Genomic DNA, 15844 nt, shown 5'->3' on the forward strand with positions numbered 1-15844 from the left:
CTCACATTTTTGAGAAAGGAAGCAAATATGATAACAATTAGATTTCAGTCGTTTACCATAGACTGTATGTAAAAGATGTACACAGCTACCATCATCCACTAGTTTGCAGAGTTGCTCTTAACATTTTAGCTATCGACAAAAATATTTCTCAATTTTTGTCACAAACCGGCAGATACTAAGGTAAAGACCCTACAGCATTAGAGAAAAAAAACCCCTCTAAATTTGATGATTCTCTAATAAGAGCTCTTTGAGAAGGTGGGAAGGAAAAACTCCCTTCTAAACAGGAATAGACCTCCGGGAGGGCTCGGGGAGGGGCAGTCACCTGGTTGGGAGTGGAAAATAGAAGATACAATGCTTGTAAGGGAATTTTTTAGAACAACCTGATAATAATGAATTAAATAGCCACACTAGAAGCAATTAATACATTAGCTAGAATCAAATAAAAGCAAGCAATCTTAAATAGTTGTTTAATGTGCATGGTGAAGGATATATCCTGATTAGAAATGACTGAAAGTTTCCTCACAGCGCTGCTGGAAGCCAAGGCCTATCTACAGTAAGTATCTGGTTAGACATAATGTTGCAAAGATTTTTAGTTGTGTCTATAGTAGGAAATTGGCAGTCATCAGAGGCTTTATAGCTTTAACTGAGCTAATTTATTTTGGTCTTTCAACCTCATAGATAAATATAAATGGGTATCATCTGCATAGCAGTGAATGATGAACTCTAGACCCTGACTGATTTGTCAAACATAAGGTGCCCATGCCCTAAAGCATACAATTTACAAAATGAGCATTAACACATTTCATGATCTGAAGCTACCGCTGAAGATTATTACATTTAATGCGAATGTATTTACTGGTCTTTTCTCAATCAGACTTCTTTTTGTAAGTGGAAAAAAAAAAGACCTCCTGCTGACCATTAGGGGAAAGAAACGCAGGTTTAAAGGTCTTCTGCATTTCCCGATCCATCTTTTATATACAGTCTATGTTTTGGAATAATAGAAACAACCAAGTTCATTTTTCACACTATTTATCCAAAGCTAAATTTTTAATTATCATAACCATGAATTATACTACATGAAAAGAAAACTGAAAGAAGAGCCTCTCCATTGTTTCAGCAAAAAACAACTAAATACTAAAAGAAGTAGATAGTAGTGCAGGCAGTGAGGCGTTCAGTTTATTTAGTTCCCGTGTGAGACTGACAGAGGAAGACAGTTGATTTGACACCTGGTTAACAAGCTGAGTTCCTCCTGTCTAAACTCTGACAGACAGCAGTCAATAGAGAGCTACAGCCTTTAAAGGTCTTGAATTCAATTCACACTAGCAGGCGAGTTGCTGCAGTGTCTGAGCCCACGAACACATTAAGCGAAGTAAATCCACTCTGTAAAGCAGCTTCATACGCCAGCCCACGCTGCTCTTGTTGCTGACAGACGTGCAGGGTCGGTGCAGATTGAACCCGGGACTTTTTAGTTACAGGAACCTTTTTATCCACTTGTCCACTCAGCTGAATAACATCTCGACTATGCTATTCCTGGAAATGAATTAGTTTTATTTCAGCTAAAAGCCATGCAATTTAATGCCCACTGAAGGTATTAACTTAAGAGGATAGATCGAGGCTGAAGAGAGAGAGTTTTAAAAAAAGTAAATAAACACACAAACATACTCCTCCATATTCTGTATCAGTTGCAGCGTTTTCCCTCTTCTCTGCAGCCTGACAGATGCTGACCGAAGTCTGACAGCAGGATTTTGTCTGTGTTGCATCCAAGTGCTGAATAGTTACCGTATTTTAATCTGATATACGACCATTAAAAAAAAAGATTTCTTTTCTGACCTCCTCTAATGAGGTTTTGGCTCTGATTTTATGGGGGGAAAAATACAACTTTATTTGATTATATGCCTGTAAACATAGATTTATTTACAGTTATACTCGTACTGAAATGCCTCATATCTGTTTTTAATTCAAAAAAATATCTAACCACATTACATGCTTGTGCTGATAGTTACAACATTAAATATCGGAAGAGATCAGGTTTAAAGGATAGTTTGTAGAACTGCTGACCAAGGTTTTATACCAAGGCTGTGGTTTAATTCAATGCCACTTCATAATCAGACCGACTATTTTGTGCGATAACCCAGCGTTTGAGCTCAAGGTCTGACACTCAGAATTATTATTCTCAAACTGAACATTTGCATTAGGCTTTCAAACACAGAGTTATAGCAAAACGAAAGTAAACCCTCTTTCAATTATAAGGTTTTATGCATAACGCCACAGTGAACAATCAACTGCTCCTTAGCTGGTCTTAAAATTAGGTAACTACAAGCCAAGATGAATGACAACACATGACATATTACACTGTGTCTATTGAAACAGCATCTGAAAAACTAACAAAACTAAGTACACCCCATGATTCAGTAGCTTGTTGACTCACTTTTAGCAGCAGCAACTTCAAGTAATCAGTTTCCTGTCTGACTTTATCAATTTCTCTAATCATTGTGGGGGATTTTTGCCCACTATTTTTATGTCATTTCAGTTCATTGAGGTTTGTGGGCATTTGTTTATGAACAGCTTTTGTAACGGCCCATCAAAACAATTCAGTCATTCTGTTGCAGATTTGCTGCTGTGCTTGGGATCGTTGTCCTGTTGCATGAAGTTTTGCCCAAGCTGTAGCTGTTGGATAGATGGACTCACATTTGACTCCAGTATACTTTAATATACATCTGAGTTCATGGTTGATTCAGTGACTGTAAGGTCCCAAAGTCCTCTGGGAGCAAAACAAGCCCAAATCATCAACCCTCCACCACCGTGCTTGGTGTGATGTGCTTCTGCTGATGTTTCCCTTCTCTTTTCACTATAACCAGTCATAACTACTTTGGCCTAATTTGTCTTTTGGACGCTGCTGCCAAAGTCTTGTGGTTTGTTCTTTTTAGAAATGCTTTCTCCTGGAAATTTGTACCGTTAATAAGTTTAACATTTAACATAGTAACTAACTTCTTTTTTGTTGGGGTGAATTTGCTGGGATGCCCGTCCAAACGTCTTGTTTTCCACTTGTGAATAATCTTTCTCATTGTAGAATGATGGACTTCAAATCGTTTGGAAATGGCCTTTTAAACAACTTCCTGTCCATCAATCTGTCCACCCAGATTGATGAACAGGAAAGATTGGTTCAGTGGTGATGTAAATTCTCTTTTAAACCACACCTGAATGCTCCAGACCACCAAAACTTTAGCTTTTATAAAGGAGCTCACGTTTACTGATGATCAGTTACTCAAGTGCATGAGTCAAGCTGATAAATAAAAGCATGATAGGTCATGCGTTTCTGTTCACCTGAAGTTGTATTTACCAAATATTAAGACCTGTTAAGGGCCAGGATATTTTTGTTATGTCCTGATATGTTAGACATTAAAACTGTACTTTCTTTTTACCATGACTATATATGGAAAAGCCTAACAGACAAATATATTCAGAGGAGGAGGAAATCTCATATATTCCTGTATTTACTATAGCCTTAATTATATACCCATGTTCATTTGAATAATGAATGAACCGTTTACGCTACTGTAATTAACTCCAGCATCAGAAAAGTGAAAATTTGCTGGTTTTTTTCTCCCTTTTGAATCACCGTATAATTAGACATTGTTGGGTTTTAGGAGCGCAGTCCAGTAAAACCACAGTGACACTCCAGCTGAGAACAACTACACAAACACTGCTCTGTTCTGTTTGCAACCTGAGGGCAAGGCATAAGTTTAAAAGAACCAAACACACCTACACAGAGCTTTTTTTGTTTTGAGTATTGAAAAACAAATAGGCAACAAAGGAAAATTAAAATTGCTTGTTGCTTTTTCAGCAGCTGCACACACAAATTTAAAGAGAAGTTACAGAAATGACATTTTGAAGTTTCTTGGCTGTTTTTTGTTTTTTACAGTATGTTTACATAGTGGGAGATATGAGGCAGTAAACTAAAAACAATGCCAAAGCCTCCAGAGACTTTGAGATATTATTGTCTGTGAAGGTATTAAACTATACTTTCTGGCAGAAGACAATCAATAGTGAAAATTGTTGTGAGCTGCTCTCCTATCATGGGTGAAATGTTACCAGTGCTGAGATGAGGAACACTAGAAATCATAGAAATGCACCCAAATCGGGGCAACCTTGGAATGCACACTGCATTTAAGTCTCCTCGAGGGTGGAGGGTGGAGGATGGGGGGGGGGGGGCTCACAAGAACCCAATGAACCCACTGGGTCTCCATGATGCATGAAGCGGGGCACAGTGATCTGGCACGGGGCTGGTTACCTTTCATTCTTCTGCAGAACACACACCTTCACGGTGGGATGTAACCTTGCACTGAACGTGTTTGTTTTTGTAGCCTACCAACAAGGCACAGTTTACCCTCCCTTTGCAATATTTACATTCAAACAGTGCTGCAGATGGATGGAGGATCCCGGTGCAGGGCCTGCCTGCATGGGCATCCACTTGGCATGATGATACAGCTAGCTGGTGCAAGCGTAACGTTAGCCAACTGACAACTGACAGCTTGCGCGTATGGCACGGTGCAAGCGTCGCATTTAAAGTTTAAAAGGACACCGAGATACGGCGCCAGCCGCGTTTTACCTCGGGATGCAGTTCGGGGACGATCCGTCTATCTCCCACGTTGCAAACAGGTTCATGGGAACCGGTCTGTTGAGAGCCCCGCTCCCGGGGAAACTCAGCCGGCCGCTTCTTTCCGCCATGGTCCGAGCTGCCGGTGGGACTATCCGACACCAAGCTGGGGGGGTTGGAAACAGCAGACCGGTGCAGGTCCTCTGTATACGCGTGTGTTTCCGTGAAAAAGAGCCGTTACGCACTCACGTTAATGCAGTGCAGACGGCGGAGGACGAGCTCATTTCTCCGGTGTGGTCCTCTGTGCCAGGGAGGGACTGCAGCGGAGCCACCGCTGAGCTTGTTGTGCCTACCACGCTGCTCTGAGTGTATGGAGGGCGATTCGTGCCGCCCTGTTGCGGGAGGGAGGGGAACGTTTTACCCACTCACACACTTATTCACAGCATTCATTGCATTGTGTTTTTGTTTTTGCACCAGATAATAAAATGTGTCTTGTAAAGGAAAAGCATGTATGATATGACATATGATGCCAGCTATATGATAAAACTGTGGTAAGAGAGCATGCACTTGTATAACTGCATGTTAATGTAAATATTTAATCAACCAATCAGATGGGAGTAACTCAGTGCTTTTACCAGGGGGCCCTAGTTGCTGAGGTGGGGTGGAGTGAGTGGGAGAGACTACCTAAGGACAGACAGTGGCAGGAGTCCTCCAAAGCCTGTTTTGTTTGCAGTTTTGCATTTCCATATTTAGAGATACAGATTTGAAATCCACCAGCCTGCTGGGCCTTTTCTCTGTGGAGTTGTATGTTAGGTTAACTAGATAAGTGGAAAAGGATGGATGGAAACAGATGGTAAAATGGTTTAGTCCACCCCACAGTTGGACTCATCTTTGCAGTACAGTAAATTTATTTTATCAAGCCGAGTCCTGCAAATATGCACCACGAGTCGTGTCTTTCTCCAAAAAAGCAAAATCAGTGTATCCATAAACAAAAGGAAATTAAATCTATCAGCAGCTGTTAAACCCAGTACACCAACTTCAGATAGAACACTATAACTATCACAACCTTACATCACGAAACCCTCCAACTGATGTGAAACCATAAAAGCTCAAATAGTGGCGTAGTGGCAGTTATTCCAGATAATCATTTCTACCGATTGCAGTTCAGCTAAAAGCTTAGCAACACTGACATCAAATAGCGTTAAGTTTTATTGTATGTTGGATCAGTGTCGCTGTGAGATAAACGAGGCATTTTGAGGAAGTTGGTGCGTTTCAGACTGATGAAACAGCATTTTGTAATACCACAGTGGCACTGTTTATTTAAAAAGGAAAGTGTTAGGATGTTACTTATACAGCAAGAGATGTGTGTTATTTAGTTTTTTTCAGTTCTAATGACACATTTGGATGGTAGGGCCAGAATTAGACATAAACAAGATGAATACCTAATAAAGTAAGTGTTTATTACCATATAACAAAGACCATTTCCTTGAAGGCAAAACGAGTGTCTGAGTATCATACTTCCTCCACTGAGAGACTCAAGGAGCTTTATTACTGCAAAGATACTGCAGTGGTAAGAAAGCATACAGCTTTTAGTATCTCACTAAGATTAAGTCATTATATGCAAAACCTTTGTTTTTGTTTTTGTTTTTAAAATATGGCATTAATTTCCTTCTATAAGTCTGGCACTTAAATTTGACTGCCTTTGCATTCATTGCGCTTCAACAGGGCATTAATTATCCCTCATATATTTCTCTCCAGAACAAAACGTCACCGCAGGACTTCCTTCCCTGCAGTGGCAGGTAGAGTGATACCTGAGTGATACAACAATAACAACAACAAAGCTTTGCTGTGAGAGCAGCTGGGGGTGGAGCAACATTGAACTACAGATAGATAATCATAGATAGATAGATATGCAAAAACTCCATGTTAAATTCCATTTCAACGGCTCGAGTTGCGTGATTACATCTTTCACTCTTAAAATCACAGCAGTTTACCTGCGTAAATTATTTCCATTCATTCACCTGGAAAATCATGTCCTGATTATTGTCATCCCTAATGGTGGATCACTCATGTACAGCCATGCAGCGACTTTGCAATGCGAGTAGACACTGCCACCATGTGGTGACCACGATGAATGGGATTAAAGCCAAAGTAATAAAAACTGCTTGCATTTAACCAAGACCGCAACAAACATGTTTTACTCTTTAACGGTGAGTAACGTAAAGAGAAACCACTCGTCTTTAAAGCACGTGGCCACTTTAAGGATTAGCATGAGCTCCTGGATAAGCTGTTACTATATTAATCCTCAGAAAGCTTGTCTATAATCATATTTGCTCAGTAATCGCCCCTCTGTCCCCTTGAACAAGCGAAAAAGTGAACTTTAATTAATTTTTTACTGTTCAAAATCAGGTTTTTCTCAGTATAAAGGCCGTCAGAGCCAAAGACTGTACAAAAAAGTGGATGTAGTCACCACTGGAGCCAGAAGTGATCATATGTGGATGAAAGGGAGGAGCAATAAGTTATAAACTGCAAAATGCACCAACAGCCCAAACATAGCAGAGAGGTCCAGTTAGCACACACCAGGTACAGATGTCTTTGTTGGAACACCTGTTAGTCAAATGTGTGCCCAGTATTCAGATGTATTCCAAATACATTTGGCCCCATGATGTCATTATAGTTAGCTTTTATAATCCTGTAAAGTTGGGCCCTTTAACATGGAAGTCTATGGGGAGTGACTCGCTTTTGGGACCAGCCCCAAAAGTCAAAAACAAGTGCTTCTTAAAAAATAAGAGTTGGGTGCACAAGTTTGCATTTATTTAGGATTTGGCACTGCATAAAGCAGGTGGTATAATGTACACAGAAACTTCACCTCAAATCAAAAGGTTGAAACTTCGACACAATCTGGGGTTCCAAAAAAACAATGATCCCAAAGATACATTCAAAGATACTGGTTGTGTAAATGAATAGAGCAAGCTAACACTCTGGAATGGTCTTCCCAAATCCTGATCTCAACTCAAGTACCCTCAACAGGTCAGTAGCAGGAAATGCAATCAATTTAACAATTCTACCAAGAGTAGTGGTCAAATATCGAGCCAGAATTAAGCAAGAAGCTTGTTTGTGGCTACCAAAAGCATCTAATTGAGGTGTAACCTGCTAAGGGGGATTTAACCAAATATCTGAAATATGTTTATATAACTGAGCCAAAAATAAATTCAGAATTGTTTTTAAAGTCATTAAAGATATATTCTGTATCCACACCGAAAAAAGAACCGTTCAAAGAAATCATGGAAAGCAGCAAATTACCACATTCATGCCTATGTGTGTATGTAAACTTCGAACACAACTGCAGTTTTATTACACCTAAGAGCCATTGACTTTCACCCTGTGTGCCTCTTCATTGTACAAAGAATATCTAAACAAAAAGCCTTGAATTGTATCAGAGGACTTGAAATAAAGTCAAAATCTTAATACAACCCATAAATGTTTGCACTTTGCTATATCAGCTTCATTACAGCAAGGTTTGAGCCACACGTGTTCAAACAGGATCTTGTGGTAGTTATGAGCTTGGCTTAATCTTCACTCTCAAGCTTATCCACTACTGTATGTGCACACAAGAAAGCTGCAGCACCTGCACTGCAAACCCTCCAATTTTAATTAATGTTGCTCAATACTGACTTGAGAAACGACAAACGAACAGAATTAACAGTTGTGAAGCTTTATTGAGTTCAATCGCAGAAATTTTAATGCGTATGTGAATCTCTTGAACCACATTCACAAAGTATTTTAAAAAACTGACATAAAAAAAGGAAAGGAAATGCAGTGGGCATTTTATTAGTATCAAATTATAAACTTATTTAGAGACAAACGTGTTCAGGCCCTCAACACCCAATAGGGTGGAGATTAAGAAAACTCAGCAGGTGGAATAAGGCCATGATTTAAAAACAAATCTAAATCCATTACAAAAATGAAAGAAAAAAAATCCAGACAAATAACTAGCTGAAGTCTTTGCAGATTCACATATCAGGGCAGTGAATGAAACGTGTACAAATACGTCATCACAAGCGTAATCACAGCAACAACCGGGAGCTCGCATTACCAAAACATACTCGTCAACATTTTGGAGAATCAATGACGTGACCAAAAGCCACAGAGTGCTGGATGGAATCAAAACATGGCAGACAGCTTAGACTGTAACGGGCATCATCACCAACTGAGTATTTCGTATATATGAAATGCCTGTACAAAGATGGGATACATAAATCTCACAAAAACAAAACTTCCTTCTACGGAGACGCATCCAAAATTAAGATTTACAAATAATAAACACGAAAGTGTCATTAATGACAGTCTTTATTTCAAAAGAAGCCATATAAAAAGGCAATGCATCCCCTTCACTAAAACAAAGAAGGAAAAAAAAGAAAGGAAAAAGACTTAGACCCACACCGAGCAACTACAAGTCTATGTTACAACATACAGGTGTACCCATCTCAGTGTTTGCTGTCTGCTGAGGCGGAGCGGGAACGAGAGCGGGACTGGGAGCGAGAGCGAGAGCGGGAACGAGAGCGGGGAGACTGTTTGTCCTGAGCCGGTGCAGGTGAACGCGAGCGAGATCTGGAGCGCGACTTGGAGCGAGACTTGGAGCGGGACGGGGATCTGGCTGAGGCCTTGCCCCCTCCTGACGTCTTCTTCTCGGGAGTCCGGCTGGCGGATCTGGATCGGCTCCTGGAGCGGTTGCGGCTCCTGGAGCGACTCTTTGAGCGGGAGTAGCTGCGGGAGCGAGAGCGGCTCTTGCTGTGACTGCGGGGAGAGAGAGCGCGCAATTACAACACAATGTTTCGGCTTTTCAAAATAAAATATTAAATCTCTTAACAGTTTGTCAAACTGACTTGAAACCTCGCAAATTCCTGAACAATTTATGGATACAACCTAAAATAAATTAAAAAACCTTACTTTCTGCTGTCCTCAAACATCTTCAGCTTGCGACCATTCAGTTCTGTCCCATCAAGCTTGGATATGGCATTCTTCATGTCACTGCGGGATGCAAACTCAACCACCCTGCATGAAAAGAGAAATTAGTGGACAAACAGTTCACATTAGGAATACAGAAAGGCTCAACTCAAAAAACAGCAACTCACCCTTCGTTTTTGGTGGGTCTGTGAGCGTCCACAAAGGTAACTTCCCCTGCTTTCCTCATCAGGTCCTTCAGGTCCTATTTTTAAAAGCATAAAGGCGGGTTAGCAACGGGGAATGAAACCTGAGGTGTCAGTGAGAGCCTTCTCAGACCTGGAGGGAGAGAAATGAACAGGCAGCAAGAAACCACTGAAACTTGGGTCATCTAGTCCTGACGTTTGTCACTTAGTGATAAGCTTCCATTTCAGTGGAGGCCACGTAAACAAAAGAGCCACACAAATTGCATTTTGAGAGTGGACAAGTGTTGCTTTTTCATTTATTTATTCTTTTAAATTCCTTTTGTACCCTTAAATTATATTTTTAAGCACATCAAACAAAACCAGATTGAATTGTATTATAAAACGCCTGAAGGGTAACATAGAACTGTGTTTGGTTTTTTTGGGTGAACGGATGAATTTCTGTATGCCAACTATTTATACGATTGAGATAATGCTATGTACTTACAGGCAAAACTATGGGTAGGTGGAAAAAAACCCTAATGTGGACTTCCTTTTTGTTGATGTATTAGTTCTAAAGAGATTTGGCTCAACAGAGATACACTGTTTACGTGAGTCCCCTTTAGGACTGTAACTCTACACCCCGTTACCACCCGACCCTAAACAAACCCAATCACATGAGTTTTATGCTACTTACCGCTCCATACCCAGGAAGATATTAGCATAGAGCCACTTGTCCAAATAGCAAATGGGAACCAATGCAGTGTTAAGCCCTTGAGAAACGCCCTCGGCCTTGACTCAGCATCCGGCCTCCACAAGTAAGGAACCACCAGAGATCAAGGAGGAGGGGTGTGCGCCCGACCCAACACCCCCCACAGCTCCATCAGCAACAGAAAAAGACCCAAATGGGAGAGTGTAGGGACCGTGGATTTGAGGGGGGTTACATCAGTCGGGAGTGCCAGCCCACAGAACCTCCAGACTGTGGCTACGGACCTCCTAAGGCTACCGTATCCTGCGCTAGACCACTCTCACCCGTTACTGGGCCCAGCCAAGACTTTACATCAGCGGCAACTGCGTGTAAGGAAAGGCACCAAATGGACACTATTCAGAAAAACAACCAGCAGAGGGCGCTACACACTTGTGACACCCAGTGGAGGGTGTGCATTTACCTCTGATACAAAGGAAACCATATCAGAGCAGCTGTTTGAAAAAATAAATAAATAAAAACAGTTAAATGTTTTTGTTAGAATGCCTGGCATCAGTAATAACATGTGCTTTTGTGTGGAGAAAAAAAAAAAAAAAAAAAGAGTGTTTAAAAGGAAAAAGTATTTATAAACACTAGGGGGCTTCCTATAGTAAATAGAAAATTGCCTGGTATGTGTTGTTTTCTGTACCTTGTGTGTTTAAAGAAACTGACCCGGCCAATAAAATTAATTTTGCTCCTTTACAAAACTAGGTCATTTTTAAAAAGCTTGTGTCCTGTTGTCTCTTACCTGCCAGCTCGTCCGCGAAGACAAGTTCTCCACAACGAGTCTGTGGTCAGTCCGCACTGGAGGGCCATATCTGCAGAGGCAACAAACACCAGCACAGCTTTGATTACATTTTCTGTAAGGAGCACAGATCCGGTGAATGCATCCACATCCGGATCTGCCTTTGTGCCTGAAAACACGGCTGGTGTCTCGTCACGTTCACCGTCTACCTTAGGGTTCTGTAAATATTTGAGTTTGCTTCAGAGGTGAAACTCAACACTGGCCAATCCTATTTTAGTGTAGTCCATTAGAGACTCTCAATCCTACTTTCCTGCCACATGTATGCAAATTTGTATGTGTATCTTTCCAGCTTGTATAATATTGGTTGAGCTGTCACAGGACTGTATTTGACTTTGGACCAGATAAACTATTGTCACACCCAGTTTCCACGTAACAGGATCTGTTATCACGTGTCAGAGGTTTACAACCTAATATCAATATTTAATCTGCATCTGTCCATTTATTAGAATTTTATTTATTTAACATCATTATTTCTTTTTACATGAATATTATCTTTAAGTGCTTTTTATAAAATTATTACTTTGTTTTAAAGGAAGCTACTGAAAATGTGCTGTACCTGGATCCACTGCTGCGAGACTGACGATAGCCGCCGCCACCACCACCACCACCACCGCCGCCGCCTCCGAAACGTCCCATTCCAGGGCCGCCACCTCTTCCTCTTCTGGAGCGAGCATGCTCAATAGTGACCCTGATGGGCAAAAAAAGAGGTTCAATCAGTGTTATCAGATTATATACAAAGTAATTATATCTGATTAAATGTGTGTGCTCCATGTGACTCAGGCATGCGACAGCTCCACCACAGGGAGCCTGACGTCATTATTTTGCGATAAGCAAGACTGAGGAAAAAGAAGTTATCAGCTCAGAGAAATTATTCTTAATAACTAGGAACTAGTTCTCCTTTCCAGCCACTGTCTGAATGTTTACTTGTTTTGAAGGGCCTCCTGAGTTGTGTCAAACACTCACAAATGAGCCTTTAAAAGGTCTGTGGCAGTCTAACAGCACAGAAAGAGGAACCGGGACCAGCCAAGGAAATTTACTTATAAAATGAAGAAGCTGCTCGGTCATAGAGTATAAACAGCTTGTAAGGTTCTCAAAAAATAAACTTAATAAGCTGCGATAAAGTAGCAATTATAGCTTGCTGGAAAAAAGTCAAATGTAACCGACCCACACCCACCAAATAAGACATAAAGACAACATCATTACCGTTCACTACACAGTTCTTTGCCATTTAGCTCATACACAGCATCATCTGCATCTCTGTGGTCATCAAATTCCTGAAAGGAAGAGGAAAATGTGATTATGTATAAGCAAAAACACTTTGAAAACTCTCACTTTGCACAAAAAAAAAATGCTCAAACTCACCACAAAGCCAAAACCATTCTTCAAGTTGATCTCACGGATGCGACCATAGCCCTTGAAAAACTTCTCCACATCTCTCTCTCTGGCGTGAGGACTCAAGCGTCCAATGAAGACACGGCAGCCACTCATGATGATTTTATCAGCTGAGATGAAAGAGTAATTAGTTAACAGCATCTAGCTCAGCGCTTTTACCGCACAAAGTGTTTACTCGTTGCTTTTTATTTATGTGCTAGTCATGTGCTGCCTTTTATGGCCAAGATAAGCAGGCCACACCCCTTGAAACAAAGGTCACATCCGCTGCAAAAATACAAGTTAATCAACCATTTTCTAAATTAAATATTAACCACAAAAAGAAAAAAAAAGCAGATAGTTTAAACTACATGTATTTTATGAAACTTTAGCAAAATTAATTATGTTAATCCGTTTTAGATTTGCATGACAAATAACGTAAAGAGACTTGCAATACACTCAAGCTAGGGTGAAAAACAGGCCCCTGGCAAACTGAACAAAGCTCAACAGGATCGGAACACGCACCATGATCCCTCTCCGGTTTAAACGAGTGTAGTTTAGCTTGTAAGCAAAAAAAAAAACTGGGCTTAGCGTACCCCGACGGTTCGCAGGCTATTTGCATCATCGAGCTCAAAATGGAAAACGGTTTTGTATGGAGCTATTGACTGAAACCGTACAATCATTCTCACGGCTAAATTGTAATTTAAAGCGCGTTTATCAATATTTACAGGTATTTCCACACATTTTCTTCTTATGCGATATGAAATGTGCAGACAGCACAACAACGGCGATCAAGGGGCCCGTTAAAACAGCTCAATGGATCTGCATCAAAGGAGAAAAAAAATAGTCCGATTGCATTGCAGGTAATCAGTAATGATTAAATAATCGATTCTCTCCGATTATGAGACACCAGAAAAATGACTTGGGGCCTTGCCAATCGGCCTCAGATAAACCATCGGCGTCGATTATTATTGCAATCCTACCTTAAATTAGAGGATCGCTGGTAAGGGGATGTAAAAGACTGCGGATCTGACAAATAATGTGCTATATTAGCTGGGTAACAGTAAGCACAAGCAGGCCTCATCACAATTTCGCTCTTGACGCTCGCCTCGAGGTCATCCCCAGCTAGCCGAAGCTAGCCTGTGACCTAACTTCGGTTTCAGCGCGAAGAACGCGCCAATTTAACGTTTGACAAAAATCGCAAAATCCTTGAAATAACACAAATACGCTTTAATAACCGCTCACCTGTTTCTTTGTTCCTAATAGAGCTGCTTGGGCCTTGTTGCTTTCGCTGCTGGCTCGCTCCTGCTCAAAGTAGGTCACCGACTGTGCTGAATCAAAATGGCGAGTGAGCATAAAAAGAGCAGAGACCGCAAAATGCGTTGCTGCCCTCACAGTGTCACGTGATTGCAGCAGGTAACGCTTAACTAGGTTTACGCTGTTAGAGCCATGGGCTTTACCCCCAGTAATATTTACAGCTAAAATAATAAACCATCCACATAAAATAACAAAGAATGTGTGCAAACGACAAACGAGTACATGCATTAAGGTTAGCGTCTTCGAATACTTGAAAGGAGGATAAGACACAGATTTGGCAACTCATATCAGCCTATTCTTGGGTACGCAGCGTTCTGCATGCCTTAATCTTAAGTAATTTTCATACTAGTTGCAATGATTTTACTCCTTTATGATATTATTTCCTTAAGGATTATTAAAATTTGTACATAATATATCACAAGTAGGGTTAGTTTTCAAGAAAATTAAAACATTTTTTCACATCCTGTATCGCAAGCCCTACAGGCCTCATTTCCTAACCGTGCTGAAGCACAAACCTAAGCGTAAACTTGCCACTCACAAAACTCTTACTCTGTTTATCAATATTGAATTTGTTCTTTATAAACCAATTTATAAGTACCTCTTACCATGGCATGAACAAATGAAAGCCTGGCTGTGTTAGGAAGTTAAAACGCAAGTCTTTAAAATAATTACTACTACTACTAATAATAATAATGTCAAACACGTTTTTCCAAAATACCAAAAGGCAATGCATACAATTGCAGTTAAAATAAAATAATAAGAGTAAAAAATAGAATTGCATGTAAAAATACAAAATACTGCATGTAAAGGCGTAGACTTTGACCTTTTAATTTAAATCTTTTTCTTGTATTCCTTATTTCATATCAAATCTTAAACTAGCACACCTTTCATTGAAAATGACTTTTTATTGCAATCCACGTTCTTTTTTTTCTTTAACTTTATCTGGCTTCCTGTTTATTACTTCCACGTTCGATATTATTTGCATGAGTGCCTGTCATTCTGTCTGTAAACAAGACAGTTTGAAAAGTTTTGAATTAATTCTGATAAAACTTTGTAGGGGTGTAGAGTGAGTTCATGTTAATGATCCATTAAAATCTGTCTCACATCCACTGATGTCTTCAAGGTGAACTTAATGATTTATTGGTCAACAGCTGACAAAAAGTCTTGTAACCTGTTTCGTGTGTATTGTCGACATATAAAAAAAATACCTTAAAAGATTTGAAATATTATGTCACAATTGACCTCTGACCTCTTCTTCAAGGTCAAATATGGCCAGACTTACAAAAAATGACTTTTATCTTTAACACTATGCTTAAAATCCCACAGCCTTTCTTTGTATTGGCAACATTTAGGAAACAATACTGGTAAACTGGGATTCTAAGTATCACATGGATTGTCCCAATTGACCTCTGATCTCTCTTTTATTTTCACATATGCATTTCTTTCAAGTTGACCAAAAATGTATTATTCTTACTGCACTGCAAACATTTTTAAATTATTTTTCTTTAACTATTAACACTCCCGTGGAAACATTTTGGAAAGCTGTGCCTTTTTTCTAACTTTCTCTTTGTTTGTTTCAGTTTCTTCAGTCAGACCTTCCTTCCTGTCTTTTCTTAATGGCTTCTTTCTTGCAACATTGTCATCAATTTCTCTGCTTCAACAAACTCATTAAAACTGTACAAACCCTGTTCTTGTATTTCCATGTATCTTTGCACATTTAAATAAATTGCTGCACCTCTGTCACCTTTTCCTATTAAAATATAAAGAAATGAGGGGTGGTTCATGATTCTTTCACAGTACTGAACATCCAAAAGATAAAAGAATAAGTATTTTATACTAAAAACGTGAATGATAATTTGAAATATACAAATATATGTGTTATGGTC

The 15844-nt window shown here is 39.9% G+C and overlaps 2 protein-coding genes across 4 annotated transcripts in view; both read right to left on the reverse strand.

The window, feature by feature from the left end:
* The window catches only part of pacs2 (phosphofurin acidic cluster sorting protein 2), a 64278-nt gene extending 59320 nt beyond the window's left edge, over nt 1-4958 (reverse strand). For all 3 annotated transcript variants that reach the window (XM_082516482.1, XM_082516483.1, XM_082516481.1), the window contains exon 1: nt 4610-4958. In XM_082516482.1, coding sequence (XP_082372608.1) covers nt 4610-4728 — 119 coding nt within the window. In that variant the 5' untranslated portion in view covers nt 4729-4958. The remainder of the gene's footprint in view (nt 1-4609) is intronic.
* Nucleotides 4959-8296: 3338 nt separating this feature from the next.
* On the reverse strand, nt 8297-14033 carry srsf5a (serine and arginine rich splicing factor 5a). The gene is made up of 8 exons (XM_082516707.1): nt 13887-14033; nt 12636-12775; nt 12477-12547; nt 11830-11961; nt 11217-11286; nt 9733-9806; nt 9548-9652; nt 8297-9394 (listed from the first exon to the last, which is right to left on the reverse strand). Exons 2-8 carry the CDS (start codon nt 12759-12761, stop codon nt 9085-9087), a joined length of 888 nt encoding a protein of 295 aa, XP_082372833.1. The 5' UTR covers nt 12762-12775; nt 13887-14033; the 3' UTR covers nt 8297-9084.
* Between the last annotated feature and the right edge of the window lie 1811 nt (nt 14034-15844).

Source organism: Aulonocara stuartgranti (assembly GCF_965226115.1).
Source record: "Aulonocara stuartgranti genome assembly, chromosome: 19".
Taxonomy (NCBI): domain Eukaryota; kingdom Metazoa; phylum Chordata; class Actinopteri; order Cichliformes; family Cichlidae; genus Aulonocara; species Aulonocara stuartgranti.

What these genes read in the sequence shown, in the direction of transcription:
- srsf5a (XM_082516707.1), bottom strand. Translation starts at nt 12,761, where the DNA reads ATGAGTGGCTGCCGTGTCTTCATTGGACGCTTGAGTCCTCACGCCAGA. An exon ending in AAAGAACTGTGTAGTGAACG is followed by an intron (nt 11,962 to 12,476) that starts GTAATGATGTTG and finishes TTTGCCCATCAG; the next exon opens with GGTCACTATTGAGCATGCTC. An exon ending in ATGTTTGAGGACAGCAGAAA is followed by an intron (nt 9,395 to 9,547) that starts GTAAGGTTTTTT and finishes CTCTCCCCGCAG; the next exon opens with TCACAGCAAGAGCCGCTCTC.